General features: G+C 46.3%; 1 protein-coding gene across 2 annotated transcripts in view; it reads left to right on the forward strand.

Annotated features, from left to right (window-relative positions):
- LOC118384062 (disintegrin and metalloproteinase domain-containing protein 19-like) overlaps positions 1 to 21,948 on the forward strand; it is a 67,979-nt gene that overhangs the window by 6,835 nt on the left and 39,196 nt on the right. For both annotated transcript variants that reach the window (XM_052515217.1, XM_052515216.1), the window contains exon 3: positions 212 to 282. In XM_052515217.1, coding sequence (XP_052371177.1) covers positions 212 to 282 — 71 coding nt within the window. The remainder of the gene's footprint in view (positions 1 to 211; positions 283 to 21,948) is intronic.

Raw genomic sequence — 21,948 nt, forward strand, 5'->3', positions numbered from 1 at the left:
CATATACCACAAACCCCCGAAGGGCCTTTTTGCTATTATAAACTGGTTACCAATGTAATTAGAGCAGTAAAAATACATGTTTTATGGGATATGGTCTGATATACCACGGCTGTCAGTCAATCAGCATTCAGGGCTCGAACCACCCAGTTTCTAATGTTAGATATAATGCTACTGAGATATTATACTATTTCTCTGATTTTCTCCCGAGCAGCACCCGCCTGAGGCAGAGGTCCTCATCACAGCTGAGGGAGAGGAGATGACCCTCCGTCTGCACAAGAATGAGTAAGAATCGAACTATAACATACTGTATTATACCATAACATACTGTATTATACCATAACATACTGTACTATACCATAGCATACTGTATTTATTTATTTTTATTTTTATTTATTTTTTACCTTTATTTAACCAGGCAAGTCAGTTAAGAACATATTCTTATTTTCAATGATGGCCTGGGAACAGTGGGTTAACTGCCTGTTCAGGGGCAGAACGACAGATTTGTACCTTGTCAGCTCGGGGGTTTTGAACTCACAACCTTCCGGTTACTAGTCCAACACTCTAACCACTAGGCTACGCTGCCGCCCCATAGCATACATACATTATACCATAACATACTGTATTATACCATACTGTATTATACCATAACATACTGTATTACATACTGTATTATACCATACTGTATTATATCATAACATACTGTATTATACCATAACATACTTTATTATACCATACTGTATTATACCATAACATACTGTATTATACCATACCATACTGTATTATACCATAACATACTGTATTATACCATACCATACTGTATTATACCATAACATACTGTACTATACCATACCATACTGTATTATACCACACCATACTGTATTATACCATACCATACTGTACTATACCATACCATACTGTATTATACCATAACATACTGTATTATACCATACCATACTGTATTATACCATAACATACTGTATTATTATGTATTATCTTTTTTTGCCCGAGATGGCATAGCAGTTCAGACGTCTTTTGTCCTATTTGTCCTATATTTACAACTTTTTTTCACATACATTTTATTTTTATTAACTCATCTTCAAAACACTCTCCTGAAACCCGCCTCACCAATTTATATTTATAAATAAGTATTATTTACCTCAAATCTGCAATCCTCCAAGAAGCTAGCCAGAAGCTAGCCAGAAACTCCAAGAAGCTAGCCAGAAACTAACCAGAAGCTAGCCAGGAGCTAGCTAGAAGCTAATCAGAAGCTAGTTCAGAAGCTAGTTAGCTTCTTTACTGGCAAATCGTTAGTATTCAGCTAACCACGGTTTGTGATCATCAGCTATATCCTTTAGCTCGAAAATCTATCGCCAGTTTTGTACGGCCCAGCGCGGCTCGGAACGGAACATACCGGACCATTTTTTCTCTCCATGTCCTTGGATTTCAACTGCTCTCTGGACATTCATTCCCGGATCTCACAGCTAGCTAGCTGCTATCCGTGTGTCTATCTGCTCTCGTCGATTCCGGAGCAAACATCAATTACTCCGGAGCTAGCCAGCTCCGTCAATCACTCCTGAGCTCTGTCAATCACTCCTGGGCTGCAGTCACCTATCCGGACCCGTTTTACTGCCTACACGGAGCCCCACCGGGCCTTCACAACTGGACTGCCGACGTTATCTACCCGAAGGAGATCCGGCTGGCTCCTCCGTCGCGACGTTACCTGAACAGCCTACTGCGGCCTGCTAACCGTTAGCTAACCGTTAGCTGTCTTACCGGCTGCTCTCAGAATAGACAATCGGACAATTTATTTAGTTTTTATTATTATTATGTTTCTTCTTGGGCCTCTATAACTATATCTATTGTTTTTATTTTATTTTTGTTGTTGTGTGATTTGGACTAATCCCCTCTACCACACGGAACCCCACTAATCTACTGACGGAACGCAAGAGGTGGTTAACAACAGACCTCCATCCTATGCTAGCTTGCTACCGATGTCCTGGCAAGCTGTCTAAATCGCCGTGACCCCCAAACCAACCACTCCACTCACTGGACTCTTTTGATCACTCGACTAAGGATGCCTCTCCTTAATATCAATATGTCTTGTCCATTGCTGTTCTGGTTAGTGTTTATTGGCTTATTTCACTGTAGAGCCTCTAGTCCTGCTCACTATACCTTATCCAATTTATTAGTTCCACCACCCACACATGCAATGACATCTCCTGGTTTCAATGATGTTTCTAGAGACAATATCTCTCTCTTCATCACTCAATACCTAGGTTTACCTCCACTGTATTCACATCCTACCATACCTTTGTCTGTACATTATACCTTGATGCTATTTTATCGCCCCCAGAAACCTCCTTTTACTCTCTGTTCCAGACGTTCTAGATGACCAATTCTTATTGCTTTTAGCCGTACCCTTATTCTTCTCCTCCTGTGTTCCTCTGGCGATGTAGAGGTGAACCCAGGCCCTGCAGTGCCTAGCTCCACTCCTATTCCCCAGGCGCTCTCTTTTGATGACTTCTGTAACCGTAATAGCCTTGGTTTCATGCATGTTAACATTAGAAGCCTCCTCCCTAAGTTTGTTCTATTCACTGCTTTAGCACACTCTGCCAACCCGGATGTTCTAGCTGTGTCTGAATCCTGGTTTAGGAAGACCACCAAAAATTCTGAAATTTTAATTCCAAATTACAACATTTTCAGACAAGATAGAACTGCCAAAGGGGGCGGTGTTGCAATCTACTGCAAAGATAGCCTGCAGAGTTCTGTCCTACTATCCAGGTCTGTACACAAACAATTTGAACTTCTACTTTTAAAAATCCACCTCTCTAAAAACAAGTCTCTCACCGTTGCCGCCTGCTATAGACCACCCTCTGCCCCCAGCTGTGCTCTGGACACCATATGTGAACTGATTGCCCCCCATCTATCTTCAGAGCTCGTGCTGCTAGGCGACCTAAACTGGAACATGCTTAACACCCCAGCCATCCTACAATCTAAACTTGATGCCCTCAATGAACCTACCAGGTACCCCCCCAAAGCCTTAAACACGGGCACCCTCATAGATATCATCCTAACCAACTTCCCCTCTAAATACACCTCTGCTGTCTTCAACCAAGATCTCAGCGATCACTGCCTCATTGCCTGCATCCGTAATGGGTCAGTGGTCAAACGACCTCCACTCATCACTGTAAAACGCTCCCTGAAACACTTCAGCGAGCAGGCCTTTCTAATCGACCTGGCCGGGGTATCCTGGAAGGATATTGATCTCATCCCGTCAGTAGAGGATGACTGGATATTTTTTTTAAATGCCTTCCTAACCATCTTAAATAAACATGCCCCATTCAAGAAATTTAGAACCAGGAACAGATATAGCCCTTGGTTCTCCCCAGACCTGACTGCCCTTAACCAACACAACAACATCCTATGGCGTTCTGCATTAGCATCGAACAGCCCCCGTGATATGCAGCTGTTCAGGGGAGCTAGAAACCGTTATACACAGGCAGTTAGAAAAGCCAAGGCTAGCTTTTTCAAGCAGAAATTTGCTTCCTGCAACACTAACTCAAAAAAGTTCTGGGACACTGTAAAGTCCATGGAGAATAAGAACACCTCCTCCCAGCTGCCCACTGCACTGAAGATAGGAAACACTGTCACCACTGATAAATCCACCATAATTGAGAATTTCAATAAGCATTTTTCTACGGCTGGCCATGCTTTCCACCTGGCTACTACTACCCCGGTCAACAGCACTGCACCCCCAACAGCAACTCGCCCAAGCCTTCCCCATTTCTCCTTCTCCCAAATCCATTCAGCTGATGTTCTGAAAGAGCTGAAAAATCTGGACCCTACAAATCAGCCGGGCTAGACAATCTGGACCCTTTCTTTCTAAAATTATCTGCCGAAATTGTTGCCACCCCTATTACTAGCCTGTTCAACCTCTCTTTCGTGTCGTCTGAGATTCCCAAAGATTGGAAAGCAGCTGCGGTCATCCCCCTCTTCAAAGGGGGGGACACTCTTGACCCAAACTGCTACAGACCTATATCTATCCTACCATGCCTTTCTAAGGTCTTCGAAAGCCAAGTCAACAAACAGATTACCGACCATTTTGAATCTCACCATACCTTCTCTGCTATGCAATCTGGTTTCAGAGCTGGTCATGGGTGCACCTCAGCCACGCTCAAGGTCCTAAACGATATCTTAACCGCCATCGATAAGAAACATTACTGTGCAGCCGTATTCATTGATCTGGCCAAGGCTTTCGACTGTCAACCACCACATCCTCATCGGCAGACTCGACAGCCTTGGTTTCTCAAATGATTGCCCCGCCTGGTTCACCAACTACTTATCTGATAGAGTTCAGTGTGTCAAATCGGAGGGTCTGCTGTCCGGACCTCTGGCAGTCTCTATGGGGGTGCCACAGGGTTCAATTGTTGGACCGACTCTCTTCTCTGTATACATCAATGAGGTCGCTCTTGCTGCTGGTGAGTCCCCGATCCACCTCTACGCAGACGACACCATTCTGTATACTTCCGGCCCTTCTTTGGACACTGTGTTAACAACCCTCCAGGCAAGCTTCAATGCCATACAACTCTCCTTCCGTGGCCTCCAATTGCTCTTAAATACAAGTAAAACTAAATGCATGCTCTCCAACCGATCGCTACCTGCACCTACCCGCCTGTCCAACATCACTACTCTGGACAGCTCTGACTTAGAATACGTGGACAACTACAAATACTTAGGTGTCTGGTTAGACTGTAATCTCTCCTTCCAGACCCATATCAAACATGTTAAATCTAGAATTGGCTTCCTATTTCGCAAGAAAGCATCCTTCACTCATGCTGCCAAACATACCCTTGTAAAACTGACCATCCTACCAATCCTCGACTTTGGCGATGTCATTTACAAAATAGCCTCCAATACCCTACTCAACTAATTGGATGCAGTCTATCACAGTGCAATCCGTTTTGTCACCAAAGCCCCATATACTACCCACCATTGCGACCTGTACGCTCTCGTTGGCTGGCCCTCGCTTCATACTCGTCGCCAAACCCACTGGCTCCATGTCATCTACAAGACCCTGCTAGGTAAAGTCCCCCCTTATCTCAGCTCGCTGGTCACCATAGCATCTCCCACCTGTAGCACACGCTCCAGCAGGTATATCTCTCTAGTCACCCCCAAAACCAATTCTTTCTTTGGCCGCCTCTCCTTCCAGTTCTCTGCTGCCAATGACTGGAACGAACTACAAAAATCTCTGAAACTGGAAACACTTATCTCCCTCACTAGCTTTAAGCACCAACTGTCAGAGCATCTTACAGATTACTGCACCTGTACATAGCCCACCTATAATTTAGCCCAAACAACTACCTCTTTCCCAACTGTATTTAATTAATTTATTTATTTTGCTCCTTTGCACCCCATTATTTTTATTTCTACTTTGCACATTCTTCCATTGCAAAACTACCATTCCAGTGTTTTACTTGCTATATTGTATTTACTTTGCCACCATGGCCTTTTTTTGCCTTTACCTCCCTTCTCACCTCATTTGCTCACATTGTATATAGACTTGTTTATACTGTATTATTGACTGTATGTTTATTTTACTCCATGTGTAACTCTGTGTTGTTGTATCTCTCGAACTGCTTTGCTTTATCTTGGCCAGGTCGCAATTGTAAATGAGAACTTGTTCTCAACTTGCCTACCTGGTTAAATAAAGGTGAAATAAAAAATAAATAAATAAAAATTATACCATACCATAACATACTGTACTATACCATACTGTAATATACCATGACATACTGTATTATACCATAACATACTGTACTATACCATACTGTAATATACCATGACATACTGTATTATACCATAACATACTGTATTATACCATACTGTATTATACAATGACATACTGTATTATACCATACCATACTGTATTATACCATACCATACTGTATTATACCATAACATACTGTACTATACCATACTGTATTATACCATAACATACTGTATTATACCATAACATTCTGTATTATACCATAACATACTGTATTATACCATAACATACTGTTTTATACCATACCATACTGTATTATACCATAACATACTGTACTATACCATACTGTATTATACCATAACATACTGTATTATACCATAACATACTGTATTATACCATACTGTATTATACCATAACATACTGTATTATACCATACTGTATTATACCATAACATACTGTATTATACCATAATGTATTATACCATAACATACTGTATTATACCATAACATACTGTATTATACCAAAACATACTGTATTATACCATAATATACTGTATTATACCATAACATACTGTATTATACCATACTGTATTATACCATAACATACTGTATTATACCATAATGTATTATACCATAACATAATGTATTATACCATAACATACTGTATTATACCATACTGTATTATACCATAACATACTGTATTATACCATACTGTATTATACCATAACATACTGTATTATACCATAACATACTGTATTATACCATACCATACTGTACTGTACCATAACATACTGTATTATACCATAACATACTGTATTATACCATAACATACTGTACTATACCATAACATACTGTATGTACTATACCATAACATACTGTATTATACCATAACATACTGTATTATACCATACCATACTGTACGATACCATAACATACTGTATGTACTATACCATAACATACTGTAATATACCATAACATACTGTATTATACCATAACATACTGTACTATACCATACTGTATTATACCATACCATACTGTACGATACCATAACATACTGTATGTACTATACCATAACATACTGTATTATACCATAACATACTGTACTATACCATACTGTACTATACCATACTGTATTATACCATACCATACTGTACTATACCATAACATACTGTACTATACCAAAACATACTGTATTATACCATAACATACTGTATTATACCATAACATACTGTATTATACCATAACATACTGTACTATAACATAACATACTGTATTATACCATAACATACTGTACTATAACATAACATACTGTACTATAACATACCATACTGTACTATACCATAACATATTGTACTATACCATACTGTACTATACCATACTGTATTATACCATAACATACTGTATTATACCATAACATACTGTATTATACCATAACATACTGTATTATACCATAACGTACTGTATTATACCATTACATACTGTATTATACCATACCATACTGTATTATACCATAACATACTGTATTATACCATAACGTACTGTATTATACCATAACGTACTGTATTATACCATAACGTACTGTACTGTACTATACAAAGTCATACAGAGGGGAGGCTTTGTTAGGAAGCACAGTAGCACACACACACACACACACACACACACACACACACACACACACACACACAGTCTCAGACCTCATCATTCAGGCTTTTCCCATATGTTTGAGTTCAGTTAGAAAGATGTCAAAATGAACATGTGTTTTGCATAAGGATGGAGGGAAGAGAGGATGGAGGGAGGGAGAGGGGGATGGAGTAGAGAAAGATAGAGGGATGTCACCTAAAACCTAAACACCCGAGGGGAAACAGGAAGTGACTATCTTGTCCTTCTGTTCGACTTCCTATCGGTTGAAGGTAGTGATGGACAGATGAATCCTGGTGATCAGAGGAAAAGGACGTAGAGGAAGGATGTGTGTGTGTCAACATTGATGCTGTAACGGCTAACGTCACACATTGACCCATGTCACAATGTCTCAGCTCATCTGGCTAACAACACAATGACAATGAGTCCCTCTGGCCGCAGGGGGAGGGTTTACATTGACTTCCAGGGACTTCCACCTTTAGGAAAGGAATATCACGCATTGGGATGGAATGCATTTCCATTAACAAACATCATGGAAAGACAACCGTTGTGACAGTGTACTACAGTGACAAAATCTGTGAAAATAAGGGGTTAAACCTGTCCTCAGGGTTGGATAAAGTTATGGTGGTGACTGATGACACACACACAAACGCACACACAGAGCGTGACTCTGCTGTGTCTGACTGACCCTCCCGTTAGAGAGAGAACCCCACCAGGTGGTAACACTACAGCTGGGGGTGTGTGTGTGTGTGTGTGTGTGTGTGTGTGTGTGTGTGTGTGTGTGTGTGTGTGTGTGTGTGTGTGTGTGTGTGTGTGTGTGTGTGTGTGTGTGCGTGTGCGTGTGTGTGTCTTTGTCTTTGTGATTAGCAGATATTCTTTGAAATTAGATGGGAGGTACTATTTTACTGAGGTTGTGCTTTAGTCATCTGACTGCTCAACATCCTCAGGGGAACCTGTAGTCATCTGACTGCTCAACATCCTCAGAGGAACCTGTAGTCATCTGACTGCTCAACATCCTCAGAGGAACCTGTAGTCATCTGACTGCTCAACATCCTCAGAGGAACCTGTAGTCATCTGACTGCTCAACATCCTCAGAGGAACCTGTAGTCATCTGACTGCTCAACATCCTCAGAGGAACCTGTAGTCATCTGACTGCTCAACATCCTCAGAGGAACCTGTAGTCATCTGACTGCTCAACATCCTCAGGGGAACCTGTAGTCATCTGACTGCTCAACATCCTCAGAGAAACCTGTAGTCATCTGACTGCTCAACATCCTCAGAGGAACCTGTAGTCATCTGACTGCTCAACATCCTCAGAGGAACCTGTAGTCATCTGACTGCTCAACATCCTCAGGGGAACCTGTAGTCATCTGACTGCTCAACATCCTCAGAGGAACCTGTAGTCATCTGACTGCTCAACATCCTCAGAGGAACCTGTAGTCATCTGACTGCTCAACATCCTCAGAGGAATCTGTAGTCATCTGACTGCTCAACATCCTCAGAGGAACCTGTAGTCATCTGACTGCTCAACATCCTCAGAGGAACCTGTAGTCATCTGACTGCTCAACATCCTCAGAGGAATCTGTAGTCATCTGACTGCTCAACATCCTCAGGGGAACCTGTAGTCATCTGACTGCTCAACATCCTCAGAGGAACCTGTAGTCATCTGACTGCTCAACATCCTCAGAGGAACCTGTAGTCATCTGACTGCTCAACATCCTCAGAGGAACCTGTAGTCATCTGACTGCTCGCCATCCTCAGAGGAACCTGTAGTCATCTGACTGCTCAACATCCTCAGGGGAACCTGTAGTCATCTGACTGCTCGCCATCCTCAGGGGAACCTGTAGTCATCTGACTGCTCAACATCCTCAGAGGAATCTGTAGTCATCTGACTGCTCAACATCCTCAGAGGAATCTGTAGTCATCTGACTGCTCAACATCCTCAGAGGAACCTGTAGTCATCTGACTGCTCAACATCCTCAGAAGAACCTGTAGTCATCTGACTGCTCAACATCCTCAGAGGAACCTGTAGTCATCTGACTGCTCAACATCCTCAGAGGAACCTGTAGTCATCTGACTGCTCAACATCCTCAGAGGAACCTGTAGTCATCTGACTGCTCGCCATCCTCAGAGGAACCTGTAGTCATCTGACTGCTCAACATCCTCAGAGGAATTTTGAAAAACAAAGAAACTAAAACTGTGCAAGATTACTAGAACGTTTCAGTCAGTTGAATGTCACTCTGTAAACTCACTGGTTGAGTTAGTGGGAGGAAAGTATGTCACATTCAGCATTTCTCCACAGTAAGGTGTTACGATGATGCAGCAAAGATGTGTTGGTTTGAAGGCATACGACTGCAATAAATGTTATTTTCTTAATTCACTCTTCCGTGGTTAACATTTTATATATCATTATTTCAGTATAGTGCCTAGGCACGTATGATACTCACATGTCAGGTTATGTTATACATGCTAAACATTTAAGCAGACATTTCTATCCAGAGTAACATTCAATATGTGTACTCAAACCAAGAGGATAGACTAACAACAGGATAAGAGATTTGACAGTACAACCTTCTCCAATACAGGACTAAGTCATCAACATTGTACTAGAATAACACTGGAGATCTGGAGTTTTATCATAGCTCTATGAAATCCATAACCTCTTATTGTCCTATTATCGATCCACAGTGTTGCAAAATGAATGTGCTGTGTTTGACAGTGCTTGGGTTATTATCTGGAGATATCATGTGAATAGTGTATAAGACATAGTAACAGGAAGCTACACCAAGATGCTGCTACTTTAGTTGGTCCTTATTCTAATTTGATCCAGATTTCTCTCCAGTGTTTCTGCAGACTCCAGCCCACATAGTTCATCTCATTCTCATTCTCTCCCTCTCTGTCACGCTCGCTCAATTCAATTCAATTCAAAGGGCTTTATTGGCATGGGAAACACATGTTTACATTGTCAAAGCAAATGGAATAGACAATAAACAAAATGGAAATAAACAAGGGAAACATTAGTAAACATTACACCCACAAAAGTTTTAAAAGAATATAGATATTTAAAATGTTATATTATTGGCTATGTACAGTGTTGTAACAATGTGCAATTAGTTGAAGTATGAATGGGAGAATAAATAAACATAAATATAGGTTGTATTTACAATGGTGTTTGTTCTTCACTGGTTGCCCGTTTCTCATGGGCAGTGTGGACATAGCCTGTCTTCTCTTGAGAGCCAGGTCTGCCTACCAAGGTCTCTCTCAACAGCAAGGCTATGCTCACTGAGCCTGTCCATAGTCAAGGATTTTCTTACATTTGGGTCAGTCACAGTGGTCAGGTATTCTGCCACTGTGTATTCTCTGTTTAGGGACAAATAGCATTCTAGTTTGCTCTGTTGGGTTGATTATTATTTTGTGTCACAAAATATTTTAGCTTTCTCCTAATTTGGTTGGGTGTAATTATGTTGCTATCCTGGGGCTATGTGAGGTCTGTTTGTACAAAGATCCCCAGACCCAGCTGGCTGAGGGGACTCTTCTCCAAGCTAAACTCTCTGTTGGTGAGGGCTTTGTGGTGGAATTTATGGGCATCGCTTCTCTCTCGCTCGCTCACTCGCTCTCTCTCAGTTCAATTCAATTCAATTGAAAGGGCTTTATTGTCATGGGAAACATATGTTCACTTTGCCGAAGCAAGTGAAGTAGATAATAAACAAAAGTTAAATAAACAATAAAAAATGAACAGTAAACATTACACTCACAGAAGTTCCAAAAGAATAAAGACATTTCAAATGTCATATTATGTATATGTATAGTGCTGTAACAATGTTCAAATAGTTAAAGTACAAAAGGGAAGATAAATTAACACTCTCTCTTGTTTGATTTCGCTCTCTCATCCTCTCCTCTCCACTCTCTGTGGGGCAGTGTGAGGGAGAAGGCGTTTTATGCTAATCAGGTTCTCTGATCAATGGCTGAGTCTGGAGAGTAGCCAGAGAACGTCCCAGTCTTATATCCCAGAATAATACCCCTGGCTCAGCCCCAGTCTTATATCCCAGAACAATACCCCTGGCTCAGCCCCAGTCTTATATCCCAGAACAATACCCCTGGCTCAGCCCCAGTCTTATCTCCCAGAACAATACCCCTGGCTCAGCCCCAGTCTTATATCCCAGAACAATACCCCTGGCTCAGCCCCAGTCTTATATCCCAGAACAATACCCCTGGCTCAGCCCCAGTCTTATATCCCAGAACAATACCCCTGGCTCAGTCCCAGTCTTATATCCCAGAACAATACCCCTGGCTCAGTCCCAGTCTTATATCCCAGAACAATACCCCTGGCTCAGTCCCAGTCTTATATCCCAGAACAATACCCCTGGCTCAGTCCCAGTCTTATATCCCAGAACAATACCCCTGGCTCAGTCTTATATCCCAGAACAATACCCCTGGCTCAGTCCCAGTCTTATATCCCAGAATAATACCCCTGGCTCAGCCCCAGTCTTATATCCCAGAACAATACCCCTGGCTCAGCCCCAGTCTTATATCCCAGAACAATACCCCTGGCTCAGTCCCAGTCTTATATCCCAGAATAATACCCCTGGCTCAGCCCCAGTCTTATATCCCAGAACAATACCCCTGGCTCAGCCCCAGTCTTATCTCCCAGAACAATACCCCTGGCTCAGCCCCAGTCTTATATCCCAGAACAATACCCCTGGCTCAGCCCCAGTCTTATATCCCAGAACAATACCCCTGGCTCAGCCCCAGTCTTATCTCCCAGAACAATACCCCTGGCTCAGCCCCAGTCTTATATCCCAGAACAATACCCCTGGCTCAGCCCCAGTCTTATATCCCAGAACAATACCCCTGGCTCAGCCCCAGTCTTATCTCCCAGAACAATACCCCTGGCTCAGCCCCAGTCTTATATCCCAGAACAATACCCCTGGCTCAGCCCCAGTCTTATATCCCAGAACAATACCCCTGGCTCAGCCCCAGTCTTATCTCCCAGAACAATACCCCTGGCTCAGCCCCAGTCTTATATCCCAGAACAATACCCCTGGCTCAGCCCCAGTCTTATATCCCAGAACAATACCCCTGGCTCAGCCCCAGTCTTATATCCCAGAACAATACCCCTGGCTCAGCCCCAGTCTTATATCCCAGAACAATACCCCTGGCTCAGCCCCAGTCTTATATCCCAGAAGAATACCCCTGGCTCAGCCCCAGTCTTATATCCCAGAACAATACCCCTGGCTCAGCCCCAGTCTTATATCCCAGAATAATACCCCTGGCTCAGCCCCAGTCTTATCTCCCAGAACAATACCCCTGGCTCAGCCCCAGTCTTATCTCCCAGAACAATACCCCTGGCTCAGCCCCAGTCTTATATCCCAGAACAATACCCCTGGCTCAGCCCCAGTCTTATATCCCAGAACAATACCCTGGCTCAGCCCCAGTCTTATCTCCCAGAACAATACCCCTGGCTCAGCCCCAGTCTTATATCCCAGAACAATACCCCTGGCTCAGCCCCAGTCTTATATCCCAGAACAATACCCCTGGCTCAGCCCCAGTCTTATATCCCAGAACAATACCCCTGGCTCAGCCCCAGTCTTATATCCCAGAACAATACCCCTGGCTCAGCCCCAGTCTTATATCCCAGAACAATACCCCTGGCTCAGCCCCAGTCTTATATCCCAGAACAATACCCCTGGCTCAGCCCCAGTCTTATATCCCAGAGCAATACCCCTGGCTCAGTCCCAGTCTAAACCCAAACTCTGCCTTTTACCCTGGCTTAGTCCCTACCCCAGTCCTCTACCCCAGTCCTCTACCCCGGTCATCTTTAGCCCAGTCCTCTACCCCAGTCCTCTACCCCAGTCCTCTACCCCAGTCAACTTTAGCCCAGTCCTCTACCCCAGTCATCTTTACCCCAGTCCTCTACCCCTAGTCCTCTACCCCAGTCATCTTTAGCCCAGTCCTCTACCCCAGTCCTCTACCCCAGTCATCTTTAGCCCAGTGCTCTACCCATGTCCTCTACCCCAGTCCTCTACCCCAGTCATCTACCCCAGTGTTCTACCCCAGTCATCTTTAGCCCAGTGCTCTACCCATGTCCTCAACCCCAGTCCTCTACCCCAGTCATCTACCCCAGTGTTCTACCCCAGTCATCTTTAGCCCAGTCCTCTACCCCAGTCATCTTTTGCCCAGTCCTATACCCCAGTCATCTTTAGCCCAGTCCTCTACCCCAGTCATATTTAGCCCAGTCCTCTACCCCAGGCCTCTACCCCAGTCCTCTACCCCACTCCTCTACCCCAGTCATCTTTAGCCCAGTCCTCTACCTCAGTCATCTTTAGTCCAGTCCTCTACCCCAGTCCTCTACCCCAGTCATCTACCCCAGTCATCTTTAGCCCAGTCCTCTACCCCAGTCATCTACCCCAGTCCTCTACCCCAGTCATCTTTAGCCCAGTCCTCTACCCCAGTCATCTTTTGCCCAGTCCTCTACCCCAGTCATCTTTTGCCCAGTCCTATACCCCAGTCATCTTTTGCCCAGTCCTATACCCCAGTCATCTTTTGCCCAGTCCTCTACCCCAGTCATCTACCCCAGTCCTCTACCCCAGTCATCTTTAGCCCAGTCCTCTACCCCAGTCATCTTTTGCCCAGTCCTCTACCCCAGTCATCTTTTGCCCAGTCCTATACCCCAGTCATCTTTTGCCCAGTCCTATACCCCAGTCATCTTTAGCCCAGTCCTCTACCCCAGTCATCTTTTGCCCAGTCCTCTACCTCAGTCCTCTACCCCAGTCATCTTTTGCCCAGTCCTATACCCCAGTCATCTTTTGCCCAGTCCTATACCCCAGTCATCTTTTGCCCAGTCCTATACCCCAGTCATCTTTTGCCCAGTCCTATACCCCAGTCATCTACCCCAGTCCTCTACCCCAGTCATCTTTAGCCCAGTCCTCTACCTCAGTCATCTTTAGCCCAGTCCTCTACCCCAGTCCTCTACCCCAGTCATCTACCCCAGTCATCTTTAGCCCAGTCCTCTACCCCAGTCATCTACCCCAGTCCTCTTTACTCCAGTCTCCTATCCTAGTCCTCTTTTCTTCAGCGCTCTCTCTCACCTTGTCCCTGAACTCCAGCCTTGTCCCCTGCCTCAGTCCTAAACCTCATCAGCCTTATCCCCTGCCCCAGTCCCAGTCCTAGACCTCACCAGCCTTATCCCCTGCCCCAGTCCTAGACCTCACCAGCTTTATCCCCTTCCCCTGTCCCAGTCCTAGACCTCACCAGCCTTATCCCCTGCTCCAGTCCTAAACCTCACCAGATTTATCCCCTGCCCCAGTCCTAAACCTCATCAGCCGTATCCCCTGCCCCAGTACTAGACGTCACCAGCCTTATCCCCTGCCCCAGTACTAGACCTCACCAGCCTTAACCCCTGTCCCAGTCTTAGACCTCACCAGCCTTGTCCCCTGCCCCAGTCCTAAACCTCACCAGCCTTATAACCTTCCCCTGCCCCAGTCCTAAACCTCACCAGCCTTATCCCCTGCCCCAGTCCTAAACCTCACCAGCCTTATCCCCTGCCCCAGTCCTAGACCTCACCAGCCTTATCCCCTGCCCCAGTCCTAAACCTCACCAGCCTTATCCCCTGCCACAGTCCTAGACCTCACCAGCATTATCCCTTTCCCCAGTCCTAAACCTCATCAGCCTTATCCCCCTGCCCCAGTACTAGACCTCACCAGCCTTATCCCCTGCCCCAGTCCTAGACCTCACCAGCCTTATCCCCCTGCTCCAGTCCTAGACCTCATCAGCCTTATCCCCTGCCACAGTCCTACACCTTACCAGCCTTATCCCCCTGCTCCAGTCCTAAACCTCACCAGCTTTATCCCCCTGCCCCAGTCCTAAACCTCACCAGCCTTATCCCCCTGCTCCAGTCCTAGACCTCACCAGCCTTATCCCCTGCCACAGTCCTACACCTTACCAGCCTTATCCCCCTGCTCCAGTCCTAAACCTCACCAGCCTTATCCCCCTGCTCCAGTCCTAGACCTCACCAGCCTTATCCCCCTACTCCAGTCCTAAACCTCACCAGCCTTATCCCCCTGCTCCAGTCCTAAACCTCACCAGCCTTATCCCCCTGCTCCAGTCCTAAACCTCACCAGCCTTATCCCCCTGCCCCAGTCCTAAACCTCACCAGCCTTATCCCCTGCCCCAGTCCTAAACCTCACCAGCCTTATCCCCCTGCTCCAGTCCTAGACCTCACCAGCCTTATCCCCCTGCCCCAGTTTTAAACCTCACCAGCCTTATCCCCCTGCTCCAGTCCTAAACCTCACCAGCCTTATCCCCTGCCCCAGTCCTAAACCTCACCAGCCTTATCCCCTGCCCCAGTCCTAAACCTCACCAGCCTTATCCCCCTGCTCCAGTCCTAGACCTCACCAGCCTTATCCCCCTGCCCCAGTTTTAAACCTCATCAGCCTTATCCCCCTGCTCCAGTCCTAAACCTCATCAGCCTTATCCCCTGCCCCAGTCCTAGACCTCATCAGCATTATCCCCTGCCCCAGTCCTAGACCTCACCAGCCTTATCCCCTGCCCCAGTCCTAGACCTCACCAGCCTTATCCCCTGCTCCAGTCCTAGACCTCACCAGCCTTATCCCCTGCTCCAGTCCTAAACCTCACCAGCCTTATCCCCCTGCCCCAGTCCTAAACCTTATCAGCCTTATCCCCCTGCTCCAGTCCTAAACCTCACCAGCCTTATCCCCTGCTCCAGTCCTACACCTCATCAGCCTTATCCCCTGCCACAGTCTTAAACCATCCTCCAGCCAATAGAAGGAGATGAAGTGCTCTCCTTCTTTCTATCTAGATCATTCCTTCCTTCCATCTACTGTCTCCTTTCTCCTTCTCTCACTCTCCTCCCTTCCATTTCCCCTCCCCTCCCCTCCCCTCCCTCTCTCCTTCTCTCTTTCCCCCTTTCTCATTCTCTTGTTCTCCCTCCCTCCTTCTCCCTCTCCTCCCCCTCTCTCTCCTTCTCTCTCTCCTCTCCTCCCCTCCCTCTCTTTTGCTCTCTCTCTCTCCTCCCCTCCCTCTCTCATTCTCTCTCTCTCTCCCCCTCCCTCTCTCCTTCTCTATATCAGTCTGTCTCCTTTGCTCTTGTCTTTGAATCACTTAATCATAAACCTGCTGTGTGCGTGTTCGTGTGTGTGTGTGTCTCAGGGCTTTTAGCCTAATGAAAGGCTGTGGCGGGGCCATAGGAGGACGGTGATTTGGTGAAGAGCCAGGAGGTGCTGTGCTGCTGAATCAGAGAGAGAAGCAGAGAGAGATGTAGAGAGAGAAAGCGAGACATGGGATAGGACAATGGAAGGGTAGAGATCGGGAAAGACAGGGAGAGTTAAGGAACGCGAGGGAGGGTTATATGGTGTTCAAATCAGTTTATTGTCTTGTTTCCCCCTGCCCTCCTCTCCTCTGTCAAATCCAATCAAATTTTATTGTTCACATACACATGGTTAGCAGATGTAACTGCGAGTATAGTGAAATGCTTGTGATTCTAGTTCCGACAGTGCAGTAAAATCTAACAAGTAATCTAACAAGTCCCCAACAACTACCTAATACACACAAATCTAAAGGGGTGAATGAGAATATGTACATATAAATATATGGATGAGCGATGGCGAGCGGCATAGGCAAGGTGGAATAGATGGTGTAAAATACAGTATATACAGTTGAAGTCGGAAGTTTAAGTTTTTCAACCACTCCACAAATTTCTTGTTAACAAACTATACTTTTGGCAAGTCAGTTTGGACATCTACTTCGTGCATGACACAAGTCATTTTTCCAACAATTATTTACAGACAGATTATTTAACTTATAATTCACTGTATCACAATTCCAGTGGGTCAGAAGTTTCCATACGATAAATTGACTGTGCCCTTAAACACCTTGGAAAATTCCAGAAAATTATTTAATGGCTTTAGAAGCTTCTGATAGGCTAATTGACATCATTTGAGTCAATTGGAGGTGTACCTGTGGATGTATTTCAAGGCCTACCTTCAAACTCAGTGCCTCTTTCCTTGACATCATGGGAAAATCAAATATCGCTGGAAGCAGCTAAAGCTGAGAGGCGACGCTATGAAGGAACACGGCTGGCAAGGAAGCCCGAGAGGCAGCCCCAAAACATTTTTTTTTGGGATGGGGCACACGGGGAGTGTGGCAGAGTCAGGTTGGAGACCTGAGCCAACTCCTCGTGTTTACCGTGGCAGGCGTCGTACTGGTCAGGCACCTGTTATGCGGTGGCGCGCACGGTGTCTCCAGTACGCGTTCTTAGCCCGGTGCACTACATCCCAGCTCCCCGCATCTGCCGGGCTAGGGTGAGCATCCAGCCAGAACGGAGTGTGCCAGCCCTGCTCTCCGGACCTCCAGGACGTCTCTACGGCCCAGGATATCCTCCGCCAGCTCTGCGCACTGTGTCTCCGGTGCGTCTGCACAGCCCAGTGCGTCCTGTGCCTGCGCCCTGCATGTGCTGGGCTAAAGTCACCATCCAGCCAGGACGGGTTGTGCAGGCTCTTAGCTCGAGACTTCCAGTGTGCCTCCACGGCCCAGTGTATCCGGTGCCTCGGCCAAGGACAAGGCCTCCTGTATATCTCCCCAGCCTGGTGAGTCCTGTGCCTGCTCCCAGAGCCAGGCCTCCTGTGTGTCTCTCCACTCCAGTGATAATCCATGGCAAGAAGCCTCCAGTGATGATCCATGGCACGAAGCCTCCAGCGATGATCCATGGCGCGATGCCCTCCAGTCCGGAGCCTCCAGCGACGTCCTCCAGTCCGGAGCCTCCAGCGACGCCCTCCAGTCCAGAGCCTCCAGCGACGGCCTCCAGTCCGGAGCCCCCAGAGACGGCCTCCAGTCCGGGGCCCGCAGCAACGGCCTCCAGTCCGGGGCCCGCAGCAATGAGGGTGCCCAGTCCGGGGCCCGCAGCAACGAGGATGCCCAGTCCAGGGCCCGCAACGAGGGTGCCCAGTCCGGGGTCTGCAGAGAGGGTCCCAGTACAGGGGAGGTGGCGGGGTTCCCCACACCAGAGGCGTCACCAAAGCGTGGTGAGCCAGAGGTGGAGCAGGGTCTGCGCCCTGCACCTGAGGCCTACAAACCTGACTCAGTTACACCAGCTCTGTCAGGAGGAATGGGCCAAAATTCAACCAACTTATTGTGGGAAGCTTGTGGAAGGCTACCCGCAACGTTTGACCCTAGCTAAACAATGTAAAGGCAATGCTACAAAATACTAATTGAGTGAATGTAAACTTCTGACCCACTGGGAATGTGATGATATAAATAAAAGCTGAAGAAAATCATTCTCTCTACTATTATTATGATATTTCACATTCTTAAAATAAAGTGGTGATCCTAACTGACCTAAGACAGGGAATTTTTAGTAGGATTAAATGTCAGGAATGGTGAAAACCTGAGTTTAAATGTATTTGGCTAAGGTGTATGTAAACCTCTGACTTCAACTGTACATATGATATGAGTAATGTAAGATATGTAAACATGATTAAAGTGGCATTATTTATTGTTATCAGCCTCCTGAGGTTGAAGAAGCGCTGTTGCGCCTTCTTTACCACACTGTCTGTGTGGGTCGACCATTTCAGTTTGTCTGTGACGTGCAGAGGATCTTAAAACTTTCCACCTTCTCCACTGCTGTCCCTTCGATGTGGATAGGTGGATGCTCCCTCTGCTGTTTCCTGAAGTCCACGATGATCTCCTTTGTTTTGTTGACATTGAGTGAGAGGTTGTTTCCTGACAACACACTCCGAGTGCCCTCACCTCCTCCCTGTAGGCTGTCTCGTCGGTGTTGGGCGGCAGGGTAGCCTAGTAGTTAGAGCGTTGGACTAGTAACCCGAAAGGTTGAACATTCATATCCCTGAGCTGACAAGGTACAAATCTGTCATTCTGCCCCTGAACAGGCAGTTAAGGCAGTCATTCAAAATAAGAATTTGTTCTTAACTGACTTGCCTAGTTAAATAAAGGTAAAATATATATATATATTTTTAAATCAAGCCCACTACTATTGTGTCGTCTGAAAACTCGAAGATTAAGTTGGAGGTGTGCATGGCCACGCAGTCGTGGGTGAACAGGGAGTACAGGAGGGGGTTGAGCACGGTCAGGGACGTGGAGATGTTGTTTCCTGCCTTCACCACCTATGGGCGGCCCTTCAGAAAGTCTAGAACCCAATTCCACAGGGCGGGGTTGAGACCCAGGGCCTCCAGCTTGATGAGGAGCTTGGAGGGTACTATGGTGTTGAATGCTGAGCTGTAGTAAATTAACAGCATTCTTACATAGGTATTCCTCTTGTCCAGATGGTATAGGGCAGTGTGCAGTGTGATGGCAATTGCATCGTCTGTGAACCTGTTGGGGCGGTTTGCAAACTGAAGTGGGTCTAGGGTGGCCGGTAAGGTGAAGGTGATCTGATCCTTGACTAGTCTCAAAGCACTTCATGATGACAGAAGTGAGTTCTACAGGGCGATAGTCATTTAGTTCAGTTATCTTTGCCTTCTTGGGTACAGGAACAATGGTGGCCATCTTGAAGCATGTGGGGACAGCAGACTGGGATAGGGAGCGATTGAATATGTCCGTAAACACACCAGTCAGTTGGTCTGCGCATGCTAGGCTAGGGAGGCTAGGGATGCTGTCTGGGCTAGCAGCCTTGCGAGGGTTAACATGTTTAAATGTTTTACTCACGTCGGCCATGGAGAGGGAGGGGGAGGGGCGCAGTCCTTGTTCGTGGGCCGCGACGGTGGCACTGTATTATCCTCAAAGCGGGCAAAGAAGGTGTTTAGTTTGTCTGGAAGCGTGACGTCGGTGTCCGTGACATAGCTGGTTTTCTTTTTGTAGTCCGTGATTTCCTGTAGACCCTGCCACATACGTCTCATGTCTGAGCCGTTAGAATTGTGACTCCAATTTTTCCCTGTACTGGCATTTTGCTTGTTTGATTGCCTTGCACAGGGAATAACTACACTGTTTATATTCAGCCATTTTCCCAGAACTCTTTCCATGGTTAAATGTGGTGGTTTGCACTTTCAGTTTTGCCTGAATACCGCCATCCATCTACGATTTCTGGTTAGGGTGGGTTTTAATAGTCACAGTGGGTACAACATCTCCAATGCACTTCCTTATAAACTCACTCACCGAGTCAGTGTACAGATTGATGTTGTTCTCTGGCTGACCAGAACATATCCCAGTCCGTGTGATCAAAACAACCTTGAAGCGTGGATTCCGATTGGTCAGAGCAGTGTTGAATGGTTCTAGTCACTGGTACATCCTGTTTGAATTTCTGCCTATAAGACGGTAGGAGCAAGATGGAGTCGTTGTCGGGATTTGCCGAAGGGTGGGTGGGGGAGGGCTTTGTACGCATTGTGGAATTGAGAGTAGCAGTGATCGAGTGTATTACTCCCGCGCGTAGTGCAATCAATATGCTGATAGAATTTAGGTAACCTTGTTTTCCGATTTGCTTTGTTAAAATCCCTAGCTACAATAAATGTAGCCTCAGGATATATGGTTTCCAGTTTACATAGAGTCCAGTGAAGTTCCTTGAGGGCCGTCTTGGTGTCTGCTTGGGGGGGAAATGTACACAGCTGTGATGATAACTGATGAGAATTCTCTTGGGAGGTAATATGGCCGGCATTTGATTGTAAGGAATTCTAGGTCAGGTGAGCAGAAGGACATGAGTTCCTGTATGTTGTTATGATTACACCATGAGTCGTTAATCATGAAGCATACACCCCAATTACAATCTCTGATGCCTCCCATCTCCTCTGTCCACCCCTCTCCTTTACTCTGTCCACTCCTGTCCACTCCTGTCCACCCCTACCCTCTCCTCTGTCCACCCCTCTCCTCTCCTCAGTCCACCCCTCTCCTCTGTCCACTCCTGTCCTCTCCTCTGTCTACTCCTCTCCTCTCCTCAGTCCACCCCTCTCCTCCCCTCTGTCCTCTCGTCTCTTTTGTCCACTCTTCTCCTCTCCTTTGTCCACTGTTCTCCTAAACCCTCTGTCCACCCTTCTCCTCTGTCCTCTCTTCTCCTAAACCCTCTGTCCACCCTTCTCCTCTGTCCACACCTCTCCTCTGTCCTCTCTTCTCCTAAACCCTCTGTCCACCCTTCTCCTCTGTCCTCTCTTCTCCTAAACCCTCTGTCCACCCTTCTCCTCTGTCCACCCCTCTCCTCTGTCCTCTCTTCTCCTAAACCCTCTTTCCACCCCTCTCCTCTCCTCTTTGCACTCCTGTCCTCTCCTCTGTCCACCCCTCTCCCCTGACAAGCCCCACTCTTTCACTCCTCTCCTCTCATCCTTTTCCCAGTAGAGAAGTTTAAGCTTCAGGTCAACACACGTCCTCCACTGTACAGTCAGGATGTAGAGAATGATGACCACACACAGTGACAGACACCAGACCATACAGATACCATACAGATACCATACAGACAGACAGACAGACAGACAGACAGACAGACAGACAGACCAGACCAGACCAGACCAGACCAGACCAGACCAGACCAGACCAGACCAGACCAGACATCAGACATCAGACAGACACAGATGATACATAACAGAGACA

This window comes from Oncorhynchus keta, chromosome 4 (genome assembly GCF_023373465.1).
Source record: "Oncorhynchus keta strain PuntledgeMale-10-30-2019 chromosome 4, Oket_V2, whole genome shotgun sequence".
Classification (NCBI taxonomy): domain Eukaryota; kingdom Metazoa; phylum Chordata; class Actinopteri; order Salmoniformes; family Salmonidae; genus Oncorhynchus; species Oncorhynchus keta.